At 38.9% G+C, this 23809-nt stretch overlaps 3 protein-coding genes across 3 annotated transcripts in view; 1 reads left to right on the top strand and 2 right to left on the bottom strand.

The window, feature by feature from the left end:
• The window catches only part of LOC133843581 (uncharacterized), a 178953-nt gene that overhangs the window by 113813 nt on the left and 41331 nt on the right, over nt 1-23809 (top strand). The window lies entirely within an intron of this gene.
• Nucleotides 17041-18177, bottom strand: LOC133844022 (MORN repeat-containing protein 3). The gene is made up of 2 exons (XM_062277830.1): nt 17583-18177; nt 17041-17526 (listed from the first exon to the last, which is right to left on the bottom strand). The coding sequence occupies exons 1-2, from the start codon at nt 18058-18060 to the stop codon at nt 17117-17119; spliced, it is 888 nt and encodes a 295-aa protein (XP_062133814.1). The 5' UTR covers nt 18061-18177; the 3' UTR covers nt 17041-17116.
• Nucleotides 20270-22193, bottom strand: LOC133844175 (uncharacterized). Its single transcript, XM_062278055.1, has 4 exons — nt 21903-22193; nt 21267-21504; nt 21076-21209; nt 20270-21008 (listed from the first exon to the last, which is right to left on the bottom strand). The coding sequence occupies exons 1-4, from the start codon at nt 21979-21981 to the stop codon at nt 20446-20448; spliced, it is 1014 nt and encodes a 337-aa protein (XP_062134039.1). The 5' UTR covers nt 21982-22193; the 3' UTR covers nt 20270-20445.

The following is a 23809-nucleotide window of genomic DNA, read 5'->3' as shown; positions in this document are numbered from 1 at the left end:
CTTATAATATACAACTACTGCTCATTTATTTTCACACCTAATTGCTCTCATTGTTTGTTGTTGATTTTTGCGTTGCTTTTAAGCATCTGGCAGGTTGCGCATTTCTATCGGCATTCAAAAAATGCTCTGCACTTTTGTGTTGGGAGAGAAAACAGAGTTCGTTGTGTGTAGGACAGACATATTGCAAATCATAAATCAATAATTTCCAATAAAGCTAAAGGATTCCCATCCACATCAGCAGCAGCAGCAGCAGCAGCAGAAACAGCAGAAACAACAACAGCGACAGCCACCGGAGCCCATCAAGCATCGCATATTTTTCAAATTAAAAAAACCGAACGGAACAAAAAAGAAAAACATTTCGCTCTGCTGCCGCGTTGCATAATCAGCTTCAGTCAGCGTCGCTGCCTCAGTTGGCATCGCTGCCAGTGCCACGCTTCTAGCTTCGCGAAGCGCATAAATTAAGTTAACCCCTCGCAGAAGCGACATAAAGAAAAAAAATGGAAATAAAAAAAACAACTCGCGTCTGCCTCATTTTTTCAGTGTTCATCTATTTTCTGTTACCGTTATGTATTTTGTGATTAACTTTCGTTTTGCATGCAACGCTGCGTGCTTTCCACTTTTTTTGTGTTACTGCTTCTGATGCTGTTTGCAACCCATTCATCTCAACCCTTTGGCTGTTGTTCGTTACCCTGCCAGCCTTGTCTGGGTAAGGTTTTTTTTTATTTCACCTCGTCTAGCATTTGATTTAAGTATTTCTGTGAGTTTTTTTTTTTTTGTTACCAAGTTTTATGAATTTTGAGTTTTTTAAGCGGATATTACGGGTAGTTTATTTTTCTGGACTGTTATGCTATACAGGGTGTCTGGTAAAAGTTTATGAAGCAACCTTATTGAAGTCATACACAAAACAAAACACAACATTTTACGGAACAATTTTCAAGTATTTATATCTTTTATAATCTGTTTTGTTTATAAAATTCGTGTTGCTTAAATGTTTATTTATCATTTAGTGATAAACTAAATGATAAATAAACATTTAAGCAACACGAATTTTATAAACAAAACAGATTATAAAAGATATAAAGATATACAAAAATCAAATTAATTCGTTATGAAACATTTTTATCATTTATAATTTCTATATACAAGCTGATCGAAAATAGCTTTTTCAGTAGGGATCGAAACATAGCTCTGCATTCGTACTAAAATTAATATACGGTTATTTATTTTATTTAATTTTAGACACCCTGTTAAACGTTCTACAATCAACTCTTTTTTCACATCACTCACACGTATACTTTTTGCTCAACCAAATCAATCCAAATTATTCTGCCCGAGCACATGCTGGAGTACCCACGTTTTTTTCTGTCTCCGGCTGAAAAGTTTTTAACCCTTGCTGAAAAAAAATTACATGAATATTCACTTGTCAAATACAAAAAAAAACTAAACTGTACCGCATAAAAAACGTGGCATTTGGGATCTGGTTTGGAATCTGTCTGGGGTAAGTTTAGAACTTGATTTCCGAAATCCCAACAAAATGCAAATTAAAAGTGAGTCGAACGCAATGAACTTGTGGAAAACCCTTTCGTAGAGTGCCAAAAGGGTTGTCCGCAGCCGCAGGACTCTCGCTGTTGTCTGGGTAACAAAAACTGGAAAGTAAAAAATCTAAAAAAAAAGTGCCGAGGGTTGCGTGTGTTCGTCGTGTGTCCTGCCAAGCACAGTCTCATTTTTTTGAATATATAATTTTTTTTTACTTTTACTGTATGCAAATGCCGGCTGCAAGCAAAAATGAAAAAATAGAAACGTAAATTACACCCAACACAAAGATGGATTTATAAACGGGATTTTTGAAAAGGGTTTTCGGGTTTGTCTATTGACTTGCCTGCAGTTTTGTAGTTTTTGCTATTTTCAATTTGCATACGACAATAATCCTTGCTTAGAGACCCGGCCGCACACGTTGAAGGATGAGGCATGCAATTTTTGCACTCGTCGGATGCGCCTGGCACACGTCCTGGCTGAGACAGTCTTTGAGACTTTGAGGCCGATGTTGCGGCTGCGGGATTTGGCTAAAGACATTGACATTTGCTTTGTTTGCGTGGCGGCGGCGGAAATTAGTTTTCCTTCAATGAGCTCGTTGCCTCATTGGGCGTCTCATTTACGCCTATTAACATTTTTGACAGCTGCTCTAAAGGTGAGATGCTGCCTCAAAGGCTTGGCATCGGCTGTTGCTCTCACTGCTCCTGACAGCTGCCCAATGGCGCCGGTCTTTTCCATGTCCTGCGGCGTTTTTATTTTTTTCGTTTTTGTTCCTCTTTTGCAAAAAAAAGCTTGCCTGTTGACCCGCCCTTCTGTAACAGACTTCAGCAAACCCCGCAAAATGCCTTGGGCAAACAGTTTTCGATGGTCAAGTTGACGGGGCAGACGACACATGACCAAACACAGCAGCAGGACACACACAGGACATTGCAGTTTACACAGCTCCACGGGCTGTGTTGCCACCTCCACTCGCTTGCGATTTGTTTTTGCAAAAGAAATCAGGTTACTTCCGTGCCACACTCACATGAGGCAAATATTGACAGAACTACACACGTGCACAGCAGGTAGGCGAAGCAAAGTTAGATGTCCTCTTAGTCTAACTTTAAGTTACCCAGTAAAGCTAATCAACATTTGGATAAGCCATGAAATATTTTAGTTTTTAAATATAAAATATTATTGTTTACTTATTTCGAATGTCCAATGCCTTTTTACATTTACATTGATATTTATGAATCAAAAAATTACAAACAGCCTACATTTAAGAATATTAAATCTTGCTTTGATAATTTTCGATATACGTTCAATTTTTTAAATATTTGCAATATGGGCATAAGAATTAATTCTTGAATTTGGGTCTTGAATTAAAAATTTATCTTTTCCCTTCAATTTTCTCATTATTTCATTGTGATTCAATGTTTTCTTTTTTTTTATAAATCTCGGATTTTTTTAGTGATTAACTATTTATTTAGGTTGTTTACTAAAGAAATCTCGCTTTTACCCAATGACCTTTGAATGAGAATTTTATGTGATTCTCAATTTGAGATCTTATATTTATATACTCGATTAAAATTAATTTGATATACTCTATTAAAATTGATATACTCTCTTAAAATAACATTTTAATTTTTTATGAGTTTTGTGCCGTGCTTTTTCGTTCATTTGTTATAGCTTTTGATTCAATTCATACTGGGTACAGTAGAAATTACGACTTGTGCTCTAGTCTAGAGGATATCTAAAAAGCTGAGCATACTTTCGTGGGCAGCTCTGAGGGATGACAATCACAGACGCAGCCATGGCTTATCTGCCTTATGGGAGATGAGATCTATTCAAAAAGAAAGAGTTGTATTGTGAATAGAATCTTGTGAGGTTTTATCACTCATTGAAAATCATGCGAAACAATGCATTTGAATGGCAGATACTTAAAAGTAATTGGAATGTCTTGTATCTATGTATTTGGGATGTAGTCGAAATGCGCACACACGTATTATTATTATTATTTCAATCCCCAATATTTTCAAGTGTACTTTTTTTGAAGTAACATTTGCGTCTTTTATAAAAAATATTTTGTCACAGCTTCACTGAGTTGTCTCACTTGGGTGGCAAATTTGCTTGCACGGGGATCTTTCTTAAGGGCCCTTCTTGTTTGCTGACTTTTGGTGACGTTTTTTCTGCATTATTTCTTGTCAACTTTTTCCTTTTTCCACTAATTTCATCTCACTTTTTTTGGACGCGTGGCGGTACTGTAATTGACGGTGACTTTTCATTAGGTATCCAGGCAAAAAGAAAGGATGCGCAGCAGCAGCAGCAAAAATAAAATTTAGAGAGCTACCCTTAAATTAAAAAAAAAAGTTGTTAAAAAAAAAAGCTGCGTATGCCTCGAGTTTCCTTTCCTACTTCGATTTTTTTTGTGGACCTCAGTCAGGGTCGTCGACGGAAGTGCGCGTCTGTCCTATTTTTTTTATCCTAACTCTCATTGCCAGCGGCCTATTTGAGACATGTTCCGGAATGAAAGAACACAGCATCAAAAAAATTGTTAAAAAAAAAAATCGATGAAGTAATTTGTATTTAAGCAGCTCAAGGAAAGGATGGGCAACAGCTTCAAATTAGCCGAACGCAAGAGTTGAGATGTGGTAAAGATTTTGTAAGAATGAAGAGATTTTAGGGGCAACAAGTAAACAGACTTATTGATAAACAAGTATGGAAGTGTGCTCGGCAGTTAGATTCCTGATACCCATTTGAAGAACAAATCTGTGCGCTACTTATTTTAAAAATAAAAATATAGAAAATGTCATATTTGATATATTGATATAGAAAAAAAAATAGTGCTTCGTATTAAACATTTTACTGTTAGTAAATATTTTTAGACGGGGTATATTACTAATGTTGGGTTTACGGCAACGGCTTTCTTGAATTGATAATATAATATTAATAGGTTTTAATATATATGTAATTCTCTCACGATTATGCTCCACCATTGATTACATAGAGTTGAACTGTAATTAAGCTAATCCAAATAAAATGCTCTTTTGATTGCTTTAGTTGAATTAGAGGCTCTACCACTGACCTTCTATTCCACTTCCCCTAATAGCAACTTGACTTCAATTAGAACCCGTTGAGCAGCGTTTCGACAGTCGCAAAAGCCAGCTAAAAAAAAGGTTAGGCAAAAAATCGTACCCCTCTAGTAAAAAGCAGGCTCAGATGTTGTCACAAATACTGCGCAACCCTGACGCATTTTTTTTACTCTTCTCTTAAATATAAAATTACACTATCAACATTAAGTTTAATACCCGCAAGTGCGGAAGGGTGTGGGTGGGCGTTAGACTTGGTACTGGAGTTAAAGTTGGAGTTGAGGGAGAGATGGCAACTTTTTGTTGAAGGGAAAACGTTTTAAGTGCCGAGAACCCGCGCGCACACAATGAAAATGGCCAGGGTTGTCGTGCTGCCATCGGGAGCGAAACAACAACAAGCTGAAAAAAATATTCAAGAAAAAAATGTGCCACCCTTCGACGAAGGCAGCCGCGAAAATTTCTCTAGCTATTAAAAAATGTAAAAGCGAAAACAAGGAAAATCGCGCGTGCAAAGCAAAAGTAGAAAATTTGAATAGCGTCGACTGAGACGGCGACTGCGACGGCAACTGAGGCAGCGACAGCGACAGCGACTGAGCAGCAGCGGTAGACAGCGTTTGAAATAATGTGGAAAATTTTGTTGTACCATCCTGTGGGCTTGCCCCACTCCCTACCCCCGAGCAGCTCATTTGCAAAGGGTGAATGAAATTAAGAGAAATGAGCAGAGGAAAGATATCGCCGTGGCAGCAGCAGCAAAGGATAACAGCCAGCGTTGCGAGTCCTGATGAATTAAGCGTGGGGGTAATGCCACCCCGGGTAACTTTTTCTTCGTTTTTTTTTTCATCCTTCGAGTCACCCACATAAATACACACACAAACACTCACACACACACACACATAAATACATACATATACTTTTACATGCCAGTTCAATTTCCTCATCAAACATGCTTTTAATTTTAAGAGCGCACGTCGAGGACATGCACAGCACCCCTTGCCACCTACCCCTTCCATACAACTCGCCCCCGCTCGGCTGCCTAAGACAGCCAGGCAGCCAAGCAACGACGAAGATGTGGAAGAAGACGACGACGACGACGACACCAAAAGCTCATATCAGAAGCCCTTTCGTCTGCAGTTCTCATTTGAGCCCCATCTCCGCTTGAGTCCCCGCGGAAGGGGTTGGAGTTCGTTAGCTGATGCTGCCGACTGTTGATCGATATTTTAATTTTATTTTTTCGCAATTTTCCTTTTTTTTTCCTCCTTCTCTCATTCCCCTTTCTGCTACAGCTACTGACGCTTCTTCTTCTTCTTCTTGTTGGGATGCGTTTCCTTAGCTTTGGCTTTCGGCTTTTGGCTTTTTCTCATTTGGCGCTTTGATTTTCCTGCCAAGGATGTTGACGATGATGTGGCTCTTGCCCTGACTTGGCATGGTATGTTGCCTTTTGTTCATTTGCATTTGCCTCGTTTTCATTATGAGCCCATCGTCGCCCCCAATAGTCCTTATATCGTCCTTATACGGCTCCCCATCCCTCTGCGGGCCTTTGTTATTAAGTTTGCAATTTGGCGCTTCGAGCGCCATTGTTGCTGTACTCAATTCCAATTCGAATCGTTGTCTGAGTCTGCGCTTCCTGTCTGTGCTCATATCCTTGGCAACTCTTTTGATGTGCAGCAGTGAAATGCTGTGCTAATGACTGAATCGAGGTGAATCGAGTGTGTGGTACAGTTGTTTCTATCTACTTACAGAATATACTAATGCTTGCTCTAAGTTCATGCTAACATCTAAATGCTGTAAACTCTCCAAGGACAGCAAAAAGCTTTCAAAACTACGAAAACAATTACGCCAATTATGACGGATAATAAAAACTTAAAAGCCGCTACATAAAAGGCAGTAGAAAACAACAAACATCGAAAATGAAGTCAGCGTGTTATTTTGTTATTTTTTTCTGTTCGTTTACAACTCGCGGACATTTGGCCGAAATCAACGTAAAAGCCAGCACCTTAGGCCCACGACATGGATGCGGGAGAAATGCTACTGCCAGCCATAGGTGCGTTGACATACTCGTATTCCCCCTGCGCCTCTCGCCTGCAGCACATCGCATCGCAGCAAATAAAAATGTCATAAAATTTGAAAAGCTCGAGACAGACAAGAAGTCAAGAAGGAGAGAGTAAGACATTTGAAGCGACAGCAGCAGCATGAAGGACATGACAACATGTGCCTAGGCATTGCAATTCCTTCTACATATCGCGAGGGTGGCATCCTTGTATCCCCCCAAACAACAACCAAACAAGCCATGCCACTCCCCCATACTGTGTTCTACCTTCTAATGCAATTAGATGAGTGGCAGCAACTGCGACTCAATCTGAGACTGTGACTGTAACTGCGACTACGATTGCGATGGAAATGGCAATGGCAATGGAGGCCACGTAATTCGTCAGGACACACAAATTTGTTAATGTGTTTTCTTGGTCGGCCCAGGAAAATGCATATGAATATTTTATAGTTAATGATATGAAGAGCAACTTGACGTCATTTGTTTGTTTGCCCACCTGTGTGTTAACAACTAAAATATATTAACAAATTACAGTTCTCTCATATTCAAAAAGGCCACGACGCAAGTCTTCATATTAAACTTATTACACTTTAATATCACGTCATATAGTATGCAATTTAATTATTATTGTGAACCCAATTTTTGCAAAATGATTTCAATCAACGTCCAAAATTCAACATAAACTTAACTTAACACTTATTAGTTAAGCGTTGGAGAATTAGTTCAGTCTTAAAAATATATTTTATATATTATTTTGATTTATTCAACATATGAATTATGACATATTTACATTTTTATATTCATTTATTATAATTATATCTATTGAAATAAGGAATAAAGTTTGCTAACTAATATTAATATATTGGTATTTCTTATATTATTCATAGCGCAGTAAGCTTTCCAAAATCTTAATATTTGGTGAAATAAATTCATTATATCTATTCTTAATTTTCTTCTTGCTGGATATATTATTCTTCATTATTATTTGATTCAAGTATTGATACATACATATATGTAGTTAGAATATTTCAAAATCATCGAAAAATATAGCTAGTTTATTTCCTTATTTTCACTCCTTATATTTCGTCTAATAATATTAGCAGACCTTGGCGATAATATCGTATTTACTGGCGTTCCACTTTATTTATCCAACCATTATCAATCTAAAAAAGTGAAATCAAAAATCAGCACAAAGTGTTTTACAATCGTCAAATAAACAGCTCACTCAGAATGCCCGCTGAACAAATTGATAATAAGGGGTCCTTTCTTTCCGTTCTTTCTTTCTATATTGTTGCATTGAACCCCGTTCGATTGTCGAAGGGTTCGAAAACAGGCCACATATGTGATGTGTGCCCTTGAAAGAGCCGATCAAAGTGGCAGATAACACACAAAAGGAGTTGACGGCGAAAGGAGTAGTTCAGCCTCATCCTGGCAAAACATGACATTTATTACGCTCTATTAACGGCGAAAGGCAGCAAAAAAAAAAACACACGCATAACGGAGGAAGGATATGCTGAGGGTAATGGTTAGTCAATTCGGCGCGTGGTTTTTATGCGTTTTTTACACACATGAGTAGCAATATGTGGTGACTGTGTGTTGTGTGTGTTGAGTGTGTAGTGAGTGTTGTGCAGGCGTGCGAATCCTTTCGCCGAGGGTGATGTGAGTGTGTGAGTCATGGAAGACGGGGGCAATGATTTGTAATGCGACGGGTGCGAGTTTTTTATGCATGCTAATACAACACACATGCTACAAGTGTGAGTGCGTGTGTGTGTGTATGCTAAAGCAACACTAAATGTCGACGCGTGCTGCTGTGGTCGACTTATGCATACACATATGCAAAGCGCAACTTTGGCAGTTGGGGTCAATGAAGTTAGGGGTGACAGGGGATCAGGGTGGGGGTTGGGGTTGGTCGGAACCTTTGCCCAGAGGCTGTTGTTTGTTTGCGACTCGCTGAAAGGTTAAACGTAGCCGCCAGGCACATAATTTTGTCAAGTGCTGTCAGGACACGTCTCCAACTACTCCACTCACTCATACGTATGTGTGTATTTGTGCATGTGTTGTTGTTGTTACTGCCGTTGTTGTGTGTGCTTTACGTGCTGGTCGCAATGCTTAATGGGAAATTAACAACTTAATTAATTCTATTGCCATTTATCTTCGCTTGCAGCACACAGAAAACTTCAACGCGTCCAGCCACGAGAAATCAACAAATTTCATTGGCAAAACTTTTGGCTCATAGACACCTCGAACTCCAAAGCAAGCAAGCCACCATTGTCCTGCTCCTCCCCCACTTCCCACACTACTCTTAGTCTATCCCATTCCACGAGGTCTGCCCAAATGAGTTTTATTTATGCGCGTGTAGCGAAGACAAACAAGGCGGCCATGTTCCGACGACAAAACAGCAAGGGGGGAATCCATAGCAAGCGCAAAATAAGCTAGCTTAAAGCATTAAAAATCTAAGAAAGCCACAAGGAAGTGCTTAAATATTGCAACGGTTTTTTGTATACGTACGAATAAGTCTGCTAATCAATTTAATTAAATTCAATTCATGAACATTGATAAAATTTTGAGATCTTATTACACAATTAATAAATCTGAAACATTTTAGTTGTCCCCTACAAATCTATGTACATTATTTAAAAATTCGCAACTTTAATATGCTATATTGAGAAAAAAATGTTTAATTAATATTTTATTTAATTTCATTATTCAATTAAAATCGTTTTAAACTTAAAATTTTCAAAATTATTAAAATCGTATTAAGAATATATATTCTAGTTTCCTTGTATATACAAATATATTTATTTACATATATACATATATATTCGTATTTAAATTTAAATTATTTAATTTTTTATAACATTTGTCCAAACAATGTTTTGCTCTAAAATAATATTTTATTTTTCTCAATTAAATAAAGTTTAAGTACTCTAATTTTTTTTTAGAAATCTATTCAAAAATCTTTTGTTGTTAACCCTACATTGTTTTAGTCCACTTTTCATTTCGATGAAAATTCGAAAACGCAGTATTTTTGGGAAAACTCTGCTGAGCGGCCAGCCGTTACTCGCTCAGCCTCCTCCCCAAGACGCCGTTATTTCACGTGATTTCTGTTGCTGTCCATCTCCCTTGCCGCATTCCCGCAATCTCTCAGAAAACGCCATTAAAACCTTACAAATTTTAACTTATATCCAACGCTCCAAAAGATGAGTGGCTAGAAGTTGAACGAGGTGAGGGGGGAATATTGTGTAGGCGGGGATTGTTTTCGGGGTGAGCAAAACAGTTGAAGTTGGCGATATGGAGATGGAAATGGAAATGGGGAGGAGGCACAAAACCTTTTGTTTTTATCATTTTCCAATGCGCGTGCTGCGCGCTATCCTTGCTCCCAGCTCCCAGCTCCCAGCTCCAGCTTCTCTCTGACCTCCCTGGCTGCTCACCTCCTTCACGATGGCCGCTGCCAGTGGCGCCTTTTGTTGTTATCGTTGTTGCTGTTGCTGTGGCAGTGCTACTTTCGGCCTACGTGCTCTTTGCTTAATTTTAAACACCCCTCATTTGCATAAATGAATTATTTTTCAACCCCAAAAAACAACGAGAGCGAAAAAATTAAGATTGGAAAAGCGAAGAAGTGGAAATGAAAAAGGAAGCCAAGAAAATGAGAAAAGAAGCGAAAGGCATGAGAAAAACAAGGCGAAACTCGAGACAAGAAATTGCTGTGCAGGCGAAAAAAATGTATTCAAGTGCACGGAGAGGATGCGAAAGGGGGGCAAGGACAGAATGGCACTTAAAAGCGAGCTTAATGGGCTACCGGACAACCGAAAAAAACGAGACTGGAGAAGAAGCAGAAGTGCGATACTGAAGTACTGGGCCACGTCAAGAGTTCAGGCCATAAAATGCCAACAAATGTTCGATAAATAATTTTTTTCCTTTATTTTTTGCAGCACGATGCAAACAATTAAAATTGACAATGGAAAAGGAAGCCAAATACACAAAGCCAAAAACTCCTTGAACCAGAACCAGGTGTGTCCTTGCCCATGCATGCGCCCACGTCCCAGCCTCTGGCAATGGCATGAAATGACACAATTTCAGTTTCAATTTTTATGGCGAATTCCTCCTTTTTTCTCCGATTGAGTTTGAGTGAAAGGCAACACCAAAATGCAACTGCAGTTGCAACTGCCGATTGTTGACCTGCCACAGACTCATCTTGCAACTTCTGCTCCCTCTTCTTCGTTTACTCTGCTGCTCTTCTTGGTCTGTCTTTGTTTTTGTTTGTTTAGCAGCCAAATGTCAAGCGGGCGTGGGTTTTTCGTATTCCCATCCGTTGCATTGTGATCCCGTTGCATGCCCCCGCCTCGCCTACATCACTCAAGAGTTAACACTATTGTTAAAAGGATATCCAAGAACAACACAACAAGATGCATGAAAAACTATCCGCTAGGTTTGTTAATGCCCTAAATGTGCGTAAAATATTAGGCAAGATTGTGTGCAAGGACACTACCTGGCTGTATCCTGGAAAGGACCTCCAATCAATCATATTGACAATCGATTTGCGAATGAAACGGTATTTCTACCAGAGACCTTCAATTGTTCTATTGGGCTGGTAGAAATACTTGAGATCCCTTTTAAATCAATTAATGATTTCTCTAAATACCAAAATTATAAGTTAAGATATTTATCTTTTAACTAAGTTATACTTAAGCAATAATAAAGCACTACATTCTAATGAAAAAGTATCCAACATTTTAATAAATGATTTTTCTTGGTTACTGATAACTTACAAATTAAATTGTAACAGATAATGGATTTGTTTTGCTTGACTGTGATATACCATATACCCACATTCAGTAAAAGCGAAACAATGCGAAATCGGTATTTTCTATCAAATATACTCACCAATCCCAACATTTAGACTACATTACATAGTATACTACATACTACATATTTTATATCTGAGTCTTGAATAGTAGTAATACTTCATGGGATCAGATAGACTTTGTTCTGCTTATAATAAATATTTCTGCTTATAATAATTGAAAAACAATTTTAACTATCCTTCTACCAGTTAAATGGTAGCAACTCGTCTGCTATAAATTAATCTTAAAATAAAATTTCATTTCTGCATCTCATCTGCTTCACAAAATATCTGCATCTGCATTGTCATTCTCATCTGATCGGAGCAATTGCATTCAGCTTCATCCCCATCTTCATCTCTCCTTCCATTACTTGCATTTTCCTCTGTTGCATTTCGTCATTTTGCATAATGCAGAAAATCTTAAGGCTGCACTCTACTCTGGAACTACTCTTTGTTGTCCTGGCACTTCATTTGCAGGACACTTGGCAGCAGTCAGGCGTGAGGCAGAGTAGGGCAGGTGTGCGGCAGAGCGCGGCGTGGCATGCAGCATGCTGCAAGCTGTTGTCATCGAAGTACTCGCAATTTGAGCCACGTTTAGATTTACAGTTGGATTTCGATGCCAGATACGAGATGAGGCACGCGGCATTATTCATAGGCTTTGTTTGGTTAACGGTGAACAGGCTGCAGGCTGTTGCAATTAGGAAACCAAAGCAGCGATTGAGTGGAAGTGATTAATGCCAGCAGTTGGTGGCAGGTAGGGGATTCAGTGATCGGCAGAGGCAGAGTATTCGACGTTCTTTTACAAATTACTAAGCAAACGGAATATATAAAGTTGAAGTTTTTTTGAACCGAGCCAAAGTCCTTGGCAAATTCGTGCGTCCATCAAAAGCGGCTGGCGAAACAAGCCAAAAGCCAGGACAAGTGGCACAGCAGCGGCAGAAAAAGTTGTAAGTCCTTTCGACAGCTGCTGCTGCTTACATGAGTGCCACGCGGTTGCAGATGGACCAAATTGAGTGGGGGGGAGGTGGAGAAGGGGGACAGTTAGCAAGTTCTTAGAAAAAAAAGTTCATTAAAATTATGCCCTTTTCTAATTTTGAATCGCTGGGCGCCACGACCCACAAGGGGCAAGTTGGGACCGTTGATAGGGCACTTGTTTTGCTTCCTCGTTTGCTTTTGACAATAATCAGTGGACTGTTAATTTGTTTGCAGCATATTTTTGCCTTCTCATAATTTATTTCTTTTTCTCAACTTGTTCTTGTTGCTGTGCCTTCCGGTTGAAGAAACTTTGGCGCATGTTAAGCAAATCAAATGAAATCAAAGTTTTGACCCAACACAAATACCCAACAAAAAATGAGAAGAAAAAACAAACAAAAACAGAAGACACAACGAAAAAAGAAAAACTCTCGAAATTTTCATTTTGAATCTGTGGGCGGCCTGATGCGACCTGAGGGAGTGGCAAGTGCCCCAGCTCACCCTCAACCAAACAAAAGGGTTAGATGACAGTCCATTGGTCGAGCCGCGGCGCCTATCGATGTCCAGATCCACACCAGACCAGACCATCGTAAAGGGTTGAGTGTGGGTCGTTAAAGGGTTAAGCGTGCAATGTGCTTGAAACAAAGCAACGCAATGGCCGAAGTCGAAGCAACCCTCACCTTCATTTCATCCCGTTTTTGACCCCAACCCCTTTCCGACTGATAACCTGCATATGCAATTAATTCAATGCTCAGCATTTTTAAACCATCTAAAATCATACCCTTCTATCTCTCTCTCTCTCATTTAATGTCATTTTATCCCACTCTCACACACTCATTTGCTGTGTTCCACTTTATTTATGAGCAAAAAGCTCAAGCGTGCCAACAACAACCCCATCTGAAGAACGGCAGCCGTCGCCACACCGAAAATATGCAAATTTTTTTCTCATTACACTCAGAAATGTACACAACTTAAGGAGTCTATGCACTATTTAATTCACTTTGATAAAACGGAAGGAAAAAGTTTGAGAAATGGAAAAAGTAAATGTAAAAGTAATTAATGTTAATATATTAATTATATTATTTTACATTATAATTTAAATATACAAAATAATATATATCCGTTCTTAAGATCTTTGATTTTTATTTTAATTATTTCATTTTGTAATTTTAAGTACAGCTTATAATGTAAATTATTTTTTAATTTTCTAATTTAAGCTTTGCGGTAGAATTAGAAGTACTAAACTTTAATGAGTACAATAGAGGAAAAATTATAGTTCTCTAACTTTAACTAGACAACCTTATTAGAGTGTTGAATTGTTGTCATATTTTTAAACTTAACCTTGTCATTCAATATCATTTTTGTTTTGTTTAGCTGCACAACGTCAAAAGTCGCAGGGCTACAAACTTGCTTACGGCGGTAATAAGCCCACCTCCAATTGCCGCAACAGCTTCCTCGCTTCCTCCTCTTTCTTCACCAGGACTCTCTGCCACAGTCACAATGTTTGTTACCGTATTGAGCACCCCCATCACTTAATTTATAACAAATGCCGCGACTTTTCTCTGCACTGTAAAAATGTTGCCTAACGCTTTCCAAGGGTTGGCTGTGCCGCACAATAATTTATGGCCCCCGTGTGTGCCGCCGACTCCATCTATGTTATGTGAATGAACGTTCCCGTTAGCTCTTGCGCTTTAGCTCTCATCTGACATCGGCTTAATGAGAAAAGGCCATGAAATTTGCGTCTTAGCATCGACTTTGACAGTGTGTGTGTGTGTGTAAATATGTTTGTATGGGTAGAGAGATCCTTTCATGTTCCATGTGAGTGTCGCTTACAATTCTGGCACACTCATTTGCGCTTGTGTGCGCATTCTAATAATTTAAATTTCATCAGAGTTGGAGCAGTATCGAGCAGCTTCTCCACAACAACCCCTTTAGTGAGTTATAATAACGAAGACTCCTTTCGCAACAACCCTCTGTTAGCTATGCAAAATTTCGCAATTTATTAGTTTGGAGTAGCACTAAAAAAGTTTAGCTTTCGCGACTGAAATCATCATAATTATTATGAAAATTAATTAGGATAAATTCTTCATAGTTATATAATTTTCATAATATAGAGCTGAGATTAAAAATATCAATATTTCAAATCCGCAGTGCTAAAAATACAAAAATTGATTATCCTTTCTGTTCTTCTTCTGTTTACATTTACATATAATATTATACTTTAAATTCACTGAAACTCAAATATTTATTTGAAAGATATTTCATCAATAATTGCGCTCGAAGTATAACCATCGCATGCTATCCAGAAGACCGCTTTGAGTAATGCAAACGTAAAAATAAAAAAAAATTCCATTCTGCTGTGGCTGTGGATGCTTGCAACGCCAACGCGCACACATAGAGCAATTAAAATTTTCCATATCATTCAACTGAAAACGCAAAAGCTATCGAACAAAGTTTCAGCCGTTTGTTTATTTCTTTCACTGTTTTAATACCAGGTAAAGCTAAGGTATGTGGGGTATACTCGGCAAGGAAAAAAATAATAAGTTCAGATTAAACTTCTCAGTTGGGAATATTTTATTTGATATAATGGTTTAGAAAAATGATTACAGATATATATGTTAATATACAAAATATACTACCAAGTATATCATAGTTGAACACATTGAATGATGGTTCCTTGGATTCTTGTTGTTTTGCCCGTTGTTTTTGCTTTTCTTTCACAGATTTGTTTATTTGAAGTTTTGCCGAATCTTGAGCAGCGCAGAAGTTTGTTGCCCGCCACCGACTGCGGTCTTTGGACCACCCCCAACCCCTAGCTAGCCTCCACCTCTGCCACCGCCATTGCCACCCGCCCCCTCTTAGCTGTCAACCCTCATTGGGGCCGCTCATTTACACTGAATTAAGTTTATCATAAACATGGCAACCGGGCCCAAGTTCGACACCCCAACCCACCTCGATCCCGTCCCGATTCACGTCTAAAAATAAGCTGCCCAAGTGGAAGAGGAAGAAAAATTAAAGCGCCTGTCATTTGCAATTATTTGGCCAGCAGGCAGCTTCACTTCCTGTCACTCCCTCCACTTTCAGCCATACCAACAATCCCAACCTCTTGGCAAAACCACATTAACCAAATCCAACCATGCTGCTGAGTTGTCTAAGCAATCTCAGCGAATGTTGCCCCCAATTGCCGCCATCAATTATTAATCGTTTGCAATTGTTGCCCGAACCCACCGATTAATTAATGACGCTGGCCGCCAATCATCACCACACAATTCAAGTGACATTTAAAGAAACAGTTTAACTATTTCGCACAAGTAGAGAAGATAAAAAATAAATTATACTGTACACCAAATCGATGAGTAAGCTTAAAATTTTAATTTCCACACACCATGATTCGATGGAAGCATTTAATTGAAGGCGCTTCAAGAGGAATTACCATATGAAAGAGTTTTCCAGGCACGCGTCCCTAACACTTTTTTCAATATGCAAATTTATGGCTAGTCAAAAAAATGACACCACACACTTTTTTTTGCAGCTGCACTTTATGCTAATGAAAAAAAAAAAACAGGAAATAAAAGGGTTGATGAAAAAAATGTGAATCTACCACTGTCATAGCTGAAGATCGAATAACCAGGAATTAAAGTGATTTACATCTTGCATCGGTAATTTTTTTGTACGGGTTGATTAACCCCACGAAAGTCGCATTCTTCAAAAAGGGTAGGATCAGGCATTACGAGCCCTCAAAAAATTGGCGCTATGGTAGTTTATCAAAACATATGGATTTCATAACCTGCAGCTTATAAAATTAAATCTGATTTAAAAGGCTTTCTAAATTGAAAACAAGTAAGAAAGCTAGAGTTGAGTATGCTCGACTGTGATATACCCGTTACTCATTAAAAAATAAAAATCAATAGATTCTCAAAGCGGTATTATAGTTAAAACATTAAATTAAGACAAAATACTAACAAATACAAAGCTATACCAAAGTCTACCCTATAGGCAGCGGATATATAAATAGATTATGAATAACTACAATGATGATGCAATAAAAAAAAAACAGTTTTCTGCATCTTACCTCACCTTTGAATTTTGTTTGCTACAATTTTTCCTTTTTTTAATTGAACAATATATTGACAAATTTAATCAGTTGCACGCTCAATATTTGAAATTCTTGTACAAGAGGCGCCAAAAATATGACAGACATTCGAGAGAATCGAACTGAAAGCAACAGGAGCTTTGAGTGTATTATTCAATCAAAAAGCACTTGAAAAAATAATCATCACTATCCTGTTATCCTTTATTAAATTGATTATGCTGTTGAAGAAGTTCACAATTTAATGGCGTCCCAAGGGCAAGAAGAACTCGGCCAACATTTGCATGTGAAATGATTCACAACTGACAAAAGCAGGTTAAATTGAATCGATGGCTGACCAAACCAGGTGTCCGCACTTCACACATCCCTCATCCTTTTTGCATTTATTATTATGCTTGGCCCATTGTACATTTGCGGCTAACCCGAATAACTGCGAAGGACCTTAGTGTTGTTGACAGCATCTACTTAAAGGACATCCAGAGATTCCTTTTCAATTTTTTAGCTAAGCTTTTAAGGTTTACTGGACTTTTTCACACAATAAACGTACAATTTAAAACTGATTTTCAATACACTTTGCAATCACAGGTGCAAACAAAACCGGAGTTAGGATATATATCTATGCCAGATGGACTCGAAAAACGTTCCTCAAAGGATGCAAATTGTCGCTGTCGGTGAATGAACTCAAGGCTAACCATATCATTAAAGCGACGATGAGGTTTATCACCGTGTGGCCTAAATCGTTTAAAGAGATCGCGTATGATTTGGTTGGGGTACCTCAGACAATTGCGAGGAATGGGAAGGGGCGTGACAGCATCGTTTCGTCTAATTTGTGGGGCATCTTGCATAAGCGAAACACGTGCATTATCATTCTGCCACATTCCCTTCTGAATCTGTCCAGTGTGCATATGATAGAAGACGCCTTCGCCATTCTTAAAGCCACGGGCAAAGTGTCCCTCGTAGCGATTGCCATTGGCTAAGTTTAATTGGATAATTATTACTGATGTCAATCAATTCCGATGCTATACTCACCGTAGAACAGCACTCCCAGTCCATGCTTGAAGCCAGTCTCCCACTCACCCAGATAGATGCTGCCATCTGCATGCCACTGTATGCCCAAGCCATGACGACGATTCCTCTCCCATTCCCCAAAGTAGACACAACCATCCGGATAGAAATGCTTGCCCATACCGTGCTTCATATCATCCATCCATTTACCTGTGTAGATCGTCTGCAAATCCGTCCCGCGCTTACGTATCATCGATCCACAACCATCACGTTTCCCGTGATTCCATAAGCCCTTATAGATGAGCTGCCCATCCGGTTCTTTCTTTCCCGCAAAGTCACTTGATTGACGTTCTGCAGTCACCTTGACTCCCCAGCCATGATTCTTGTTGTTCAGCCAGTAGCCTGAATAGGAGCCTCCATTGGGATAGTAGAAAGTAGAACGACATCCTGAAGTCTTAATGGGCTTATTGGGACAAAAGTAACGCTTTACACAACCGCTCATTGTAAGTATTTCAAAATAGTGTAATATTTAATAAATATTAGTGAACGAAACTAAAATTGTATACCCAGCTAATATTAATATATTTTCCTTCTCTGAAGTATGGATACAAAAATTATAACAGAGCACTTGGTTTTGAGAGAATAATTCAAGGGTAAAATCTCTGTTTAGTTTGATAGTCTAAACAAGTGATATAACTGCAGTAGAGTGGGATCGAATTTGAGATGTCTGCCACTATTTTCAAATCAATTTAAAGCAGTACGGTATTATCATTAAAACATATTACATTTATATGCCAAAAAATTATAATAAAAAAACCAAGTACTATATTTGCAATGATTAACGATAGCTCCAGCCGGTTTTTGTCATTTAAAATTATTTATTGTATAACTTCTAAAATTATTATCTGATCGCAACCAAATTTCCGGTTTATTATTGTTCAATTCAACGAAATTATCGCAAATCATTAAAACAAATATATAAATTCAACAATACTTTACTTGAACTTCATTATTGTGGCTTCAATGCCCCCACATATTCCTTACAATCCTGTAATTGTAGAATTTCATATTGTTTTCCTTGGGTATTTCTGGTTACGCTTTTGTTAAATCACATATATTTTTAATTTTAATTATTTTGCCAGTATTTTCATCAATTATTAAAATACCAATCATGATCGCAGCGGATGTTTATTGCTTTGGTTTATTTATGAAAGTACATCATACTCACTGACGTTTTTTGTTTATAATATTTTCCCTTCTTATCGTTATCTACTTTGTTCCATCGTCGCAACCTTAGAACTTTAAGCCGACAGCGCGTCCTTTTTTCACTAATGGCCGCAAATACCTGAGCATGAGCTTGGTCCTTGGGTTTTTCGGTTCCATCCCCAGGACAATGGGTACGATGGCAGCTTTACCACGCCCACAAAACGGCAGTAGCAACAGCAACAACCCCAAGTCACCCACGCTGTCTACTTAATGATAAAAGAAAGGACATTAGCGGACCGCGGCGCATCTTCACGTTTCAAGCGCCTTTCAAGTGAAAAGCAAAGAATTAAAAAAAATTAACAACAGCAACAACAACAAAGCCGAAGCGAGGAAATGCTGTCCAAAAACGAAAAAAAGCGAAAGGAAAAAGGAAGCGCCTGCCAAAAAATAAAGAAAAGAGAAAAGAAAATCGAGGGGAAATGGCACAAAGGAAAACAAAATGTGCCACGCGAAAGATTTCGGGTCTCCCATTTATCAAGTTGCTTTTATTTTCGTGCGCGGGCGTAGTTAAAAATTAATAAATGAAATTAATGTCGGCGACACTTTGCCAGCGAGCAGCACAGTGTTCGCCATTCGCCATTGCCAATGGGATTGGTCAAAGATGTTGCCAAGGGTTTCCTTTTAGATCGCAAGGACAGCGAGGTCGTGGCAACTGACGATGCTGTTGATGATGCTGATGCTGCTGCTGCTGCTGTCCCTGTGTTTACATCAAAAACATTTTCATTTGAAATATTCAGCGCCTAAAAGTCGATAATGCTTCTTTCGTTTTTTTTTCACTTTGGTCCTCGTTCCTCTTCCGACAGCTGCTACGCATGAATTTAATTAGCGACGCCCAACACTTTTTATTTTTATTTTTTTACTGTTGTTACCAAGTCCAAGTCCGAGCTAGAAGTCCATCTACATCTAACACAATTAACTGTCCAGGCGAAAGTAAAAACTTTTCACCACACGAAATCTTTGTAAATTCATCTTTGTCGTTGCCGGTGATTAATCACAGGCTCCGAAGAGAAAGGAGAAGCAGCAGCAGCGGCAGCAACGTGGGGCACGTGTCCTGTGCCACATCGAACAGGTGTAAAATGCAGAGGTGTTACTGTGTGTGTGTGCTTGTTTGTCTGCCCTTAAAGTGTCCCCCTGGTGCTGTTTTGCAGTCCCAAACTTTGCGCTTAATATGCAAAACTGTCCTGAGCTTGTGGTGGATTAAAAAGTTTGCCAAGCTCCTCAGCTCAAAAGCAAGCAAATGGAGTAAGACATTAAGCGCTCTTAGGCAAATTAGCGCTCGGATGAGAAGGCAACTGTACCCAGAGTAGTCAGGTGGCAAAGGACCAGCTTCAGACTCGGCTGCTTTCAAACTACTTAAGTAGTTCGATCCATTAAGGCGCGAGAATATAATTAATGATTCCACCCAACTGACTTTCCAACAATATCCCTTTACAATATCAAATGTTAACTGTATAACAATAATTTTATTGCAAGTCTGTTTGTGCTTCCATTTTGCATTATTTCAAAAGGATTTTCACTCCTCCTGCGCCAAAAAGAATGCCGCATAATTTTGTTGTGAAATTACATAGAAAATGACATTAAGCAGAGACCTCAATAAATTCAAAAACAATATGTTTACATCTTAACTGCCCAAGTTTAGCCTGGGATCAATGATGCCTCCCCCTGGCAACGACTCGCCAAAAATGCCGCCCGCTGGATTGTTGACTGGTTGTTTGGGCCTCTGGTTATGGCTATGACTGCTGCTTCTAGGTGGCAATTGATCCAAGATGCCGCCAGTGGGATTACGAGAGGTGAATGGTGTTTCAAATATGTTGGGACCCGTTGTGCCAGAGCCAGAGCCCGATGGATGATTTGGAAAGGAAATGGGATTAACGATAGTGCGGCTAGGCGGAAACATTTCATCAAATGTGGCTGTGGCCAAAATCTCGTTGGCAACATCGAGAAACTTCTTTGAGAGTCCACGCTCCAGGCCTGGCACAATCTCATTCAAATAGAGATCCTGATTGTCATTGATTAGCGCATTGCCCGCTTCACCCAGAACTCCATTGCCATTGAATAGATTATCCAGCTGCAACTTAAAGTCCTTGAACTGGATGCGCATAGTCATCTTGGTGAACTTGACGTACTCCAATCCATTGCGCAAGTAGCGAGTGCCACGCATCTTTACGGCTGCCTTGGCGCTCTCTATAAGCAAAAAGATCACAAATCAGTTAAAAAACGAAACGAGTTTTTGAATAACAGCAAGACTAACCACAGTATCCACGCATTGTGCCCTTGCCCTGAATATCCAGCAGCAGCAGATTAAGACGCATAAAATACTTTCCGCTGAATGCAATGCGTGGCAAAGTTATCCACAGATCATACGAGATATCCTCTGGCTTGGCGCTGTCGATAAGAATATCATGTAATGCTTGTCGAACGGTAAACTCAACAGCTACCTACATAATACGATCGATGGTAAAGTTGCTGCCTCCGCGGGCGTACAGATCCATGAATACGGCCTGGAACTGACTGCTGCTTCCCAGCTCGATGTTGTCGAGCTGCAATGGCTCCAGCGGCGGTGTTCGATAACCATCTCCCAAGTCGCCATGCACCAGCAGCGGTCTCACCTGGTAGACGGCATTTATAATGCAACGCTCCAGCTGCGGATCGTCACGTGCGCAGGGTGTTATGCTGGACGCTTTAAATGGGAAGCAGAAGCAATGGGGAAATCAGTACATACGAAATGGGTTCGCCACACCTTGACCTCAAGCAAAGAACGTGTGGCATTCAATAGCTTCAGTTCATGTTGCTGCGTTTGCAATTCTTAAAAGTGCTCATGTTGTGGTGTTTACTTGTTTATTTTTTTTTAATCAACCTTCGATGTCTCGGTGAGCATAATTAATATGCGCAACAGCTGTAATCGGTCAGCTATTGTTGTTATTGCAATTATTTTTTTGGATTCGTTTTCAGTTGGCTCAGGTCAGCGGCCCTTTAAGCGTAGTGATTGAAACTTGTCTAAGCGATTGATTGATTGATGAACGGCAACTGACGCGATCGACCTTCAGTTGGTGGATTTCCTTATTATCAAATACTTACGCAATTTGGCGCTGCTCCAGTGGCACATTGACAGCAGCAGCAACAGTTGCAACATTTTGCAGCAGCGTTTCAAAAACATCTCAAAATTGCATTCACCCCGGGCACTCGTATGAATTAAATTCAAGGAGCGTGATTAACTGAACTAACGCTCTACTACTACTAAATATAGACGAGAAGTGCGTTTTGGAACGGAAACGCCGGAATGTGAACCGTTGTCGTTGCGCTCGAGTGATCGACTAAAGATTCGTCAAGTCGCCCGCTGGTCTTTTGATTGAATTAAATGTCTCATCGTGAGCTAAACTGTTGGATCGCTATTCGCAGCGACAACGCTTTTCGTCGCTTTTACGAGCATTCGGACGGCCGTAGATACATTTGTATCTTCGTATCTATTGGAAATGAAGCTCATAGCTGGCCCTGAGGCACGTGAGTCGCGCTCGCGCTAGCGCGGCTTGCATGTAAAGTAAAATTTATGTAGTTTTAAGTGAATTAAAACAAAGCTTGAATCGCGTCTGTAATGTTTAATAATAAATGCAAGCAAATCAACTGAGGAAATTTGAATAATAAATTTAGACACCTCCCCTATCCCAGCACACAGTTTTGCTCTATGCAACAAAAACCCACTTCTGGATACTTTCTCGCAATTGAAAATCAAACACTTGCCGTGGCGCTAAACTTGTTAGAAATGCAGGAAAATATCAAAAGAATAAACAAAAAACAAAAGCAAAACAAGAACCACAAAATATTTATGTGCTTCCTTAATGCAAATTTCGACTTTGCTAACGAAGCAAATACAAATGATGCAAGTGTGGGGAATTCTCGCGATGACGCAATCGAGTGACAATTTGGAGCTTAAAATATACGCTTTAATTGAAATAAAAACAGTTTAAAGGTTGTTAATATTGTTCATAGTGGACATAGTAAGTATTGTAAGTATAATCTACTATTGAAAGCGAAATATATATTTGAAGTCGTTAGAGTTCAGCAACCTTCAACCTACTAATAATTTGTGTTATATTTTTCAATTTATTTATTAAGGTCAACTATAAATAGCAACAAACTAAGAAGTAAAACAATAAAAACAAATCAAGAATAATAAAAAGCACATCGAGGATAAAAATAAATTCATTTTAAATGATCTAATTAATTTTCATGTTATTTTTGGCCGATTTATTGTAACTGTTTATATGCACAATTATTCCATTTTCATCATTGGCAAACTATTTTAGGAAAATTTACTAAAATCACAACAAAGTCATTAGGAAAAAATCAATAAATTAGAATATTATATATTCCAATCGATTTCTTTTATTTAAAGTGAACAACGAATTTACACATAATTGCCAAGTAGTTCTTTTCTCTAAAATAAAATTACTGAAATACTATCTACACTTATGCAATTTATATTGAAAATATTTCCAACAATGCGGCCCTAGTCTTCTGTAACATTCATAACAATTAAAATCCAAGTGATTGAGCAAATTTAATGCATTGAATGCAACTCAAATTTTCTTATTATTCACTATTTTTAGACAAAACAAATAAAAACGACATTTTATTCAATGGAAAAATTGCGAATACCACATTTGTGCAAATTGCAACCACAATTAAACAAAGCCTGCCATCTCCAAAACTCTCGCGCCTCTTGGCGCCCCATTCAAGTGCGCTGACCCTTGACACCCAATGCTTACCCGAGTTTTTGCTAGCGCGAGATTAGGGTTGAAATATCGCAGCAGCATACTAACCAACAATCCAAGAAACTAATCCCCCTTCCAAGCAGTTTCTTTAAATGTGGCCCTTTAATATCCGGTAGATTTCAGTTTGATGTGAGGCAAAACTCAAAAGTTACCTGGCCATAAGACCTGCCACGAATTTAAATGATGGCTCTCTGCTGCAAAACCAAAACACGA

The sequence above is a fragment of the Drosophila sulfurigaster genome, chromosome 3, assembly GCF_023558435.1.
Source record: "Drosophila sulfurigaster albostrigata strain 15112-1811.04 chromosome 3, ASM2355843v2, whole genome shotgun sequence".
In the NCBI taxonomy this organism is placed as follows: Eukaryota; Metazoa; Arthropoda; class Insecta; order Diptera; family Drosophilidae; genus Drosophila; species Drosophila sulfurigaster.
This window is presented reverse-complemented; position numbering and strand designations above follow the sequence as displayed.

Excerpts from the sequence above, each read along its gene's own strand:
- LOC133844022 (XM_062277830.1), bottom strand. The coding sequence starts at position 18,060 with ATGAGCGGTTGTGTAAAGCGTTACTTTTGTCCCAATAAGCCCATTAAG. Across the intron at positions 17,527-17,582 it reads ACTGGGAGTGCTGTTCTACG|CCAATGGCAATCGCTACGAG; the intron begins GTGAGTATAGCA and ends AATTAAACTTAG.
- LOC133844175 (XM_062278055.1), bottom strand. The coding sequence starts at position 21,981 with ATGTTTTTGAAACGCTGCTGCAAAATGTTGCAACTGTTGCTGCTGCTG. Across the intron at positions 21,505-21,902 it reads CTGGAGCAGCGCCAAATTGC|CGTCCAGCATAACACCCTGC; the intron begins GTAAGTATTTGA and ends TCCCATTTAAAG. Across the intron at positions 21,009-21,075 it reads CACAATGCGTGGATACTGTG|AGAGCGCCAAGGCAGCCGTA; the intron begins GTTAGTCTTGCT and ends TTTTGCTTATAG.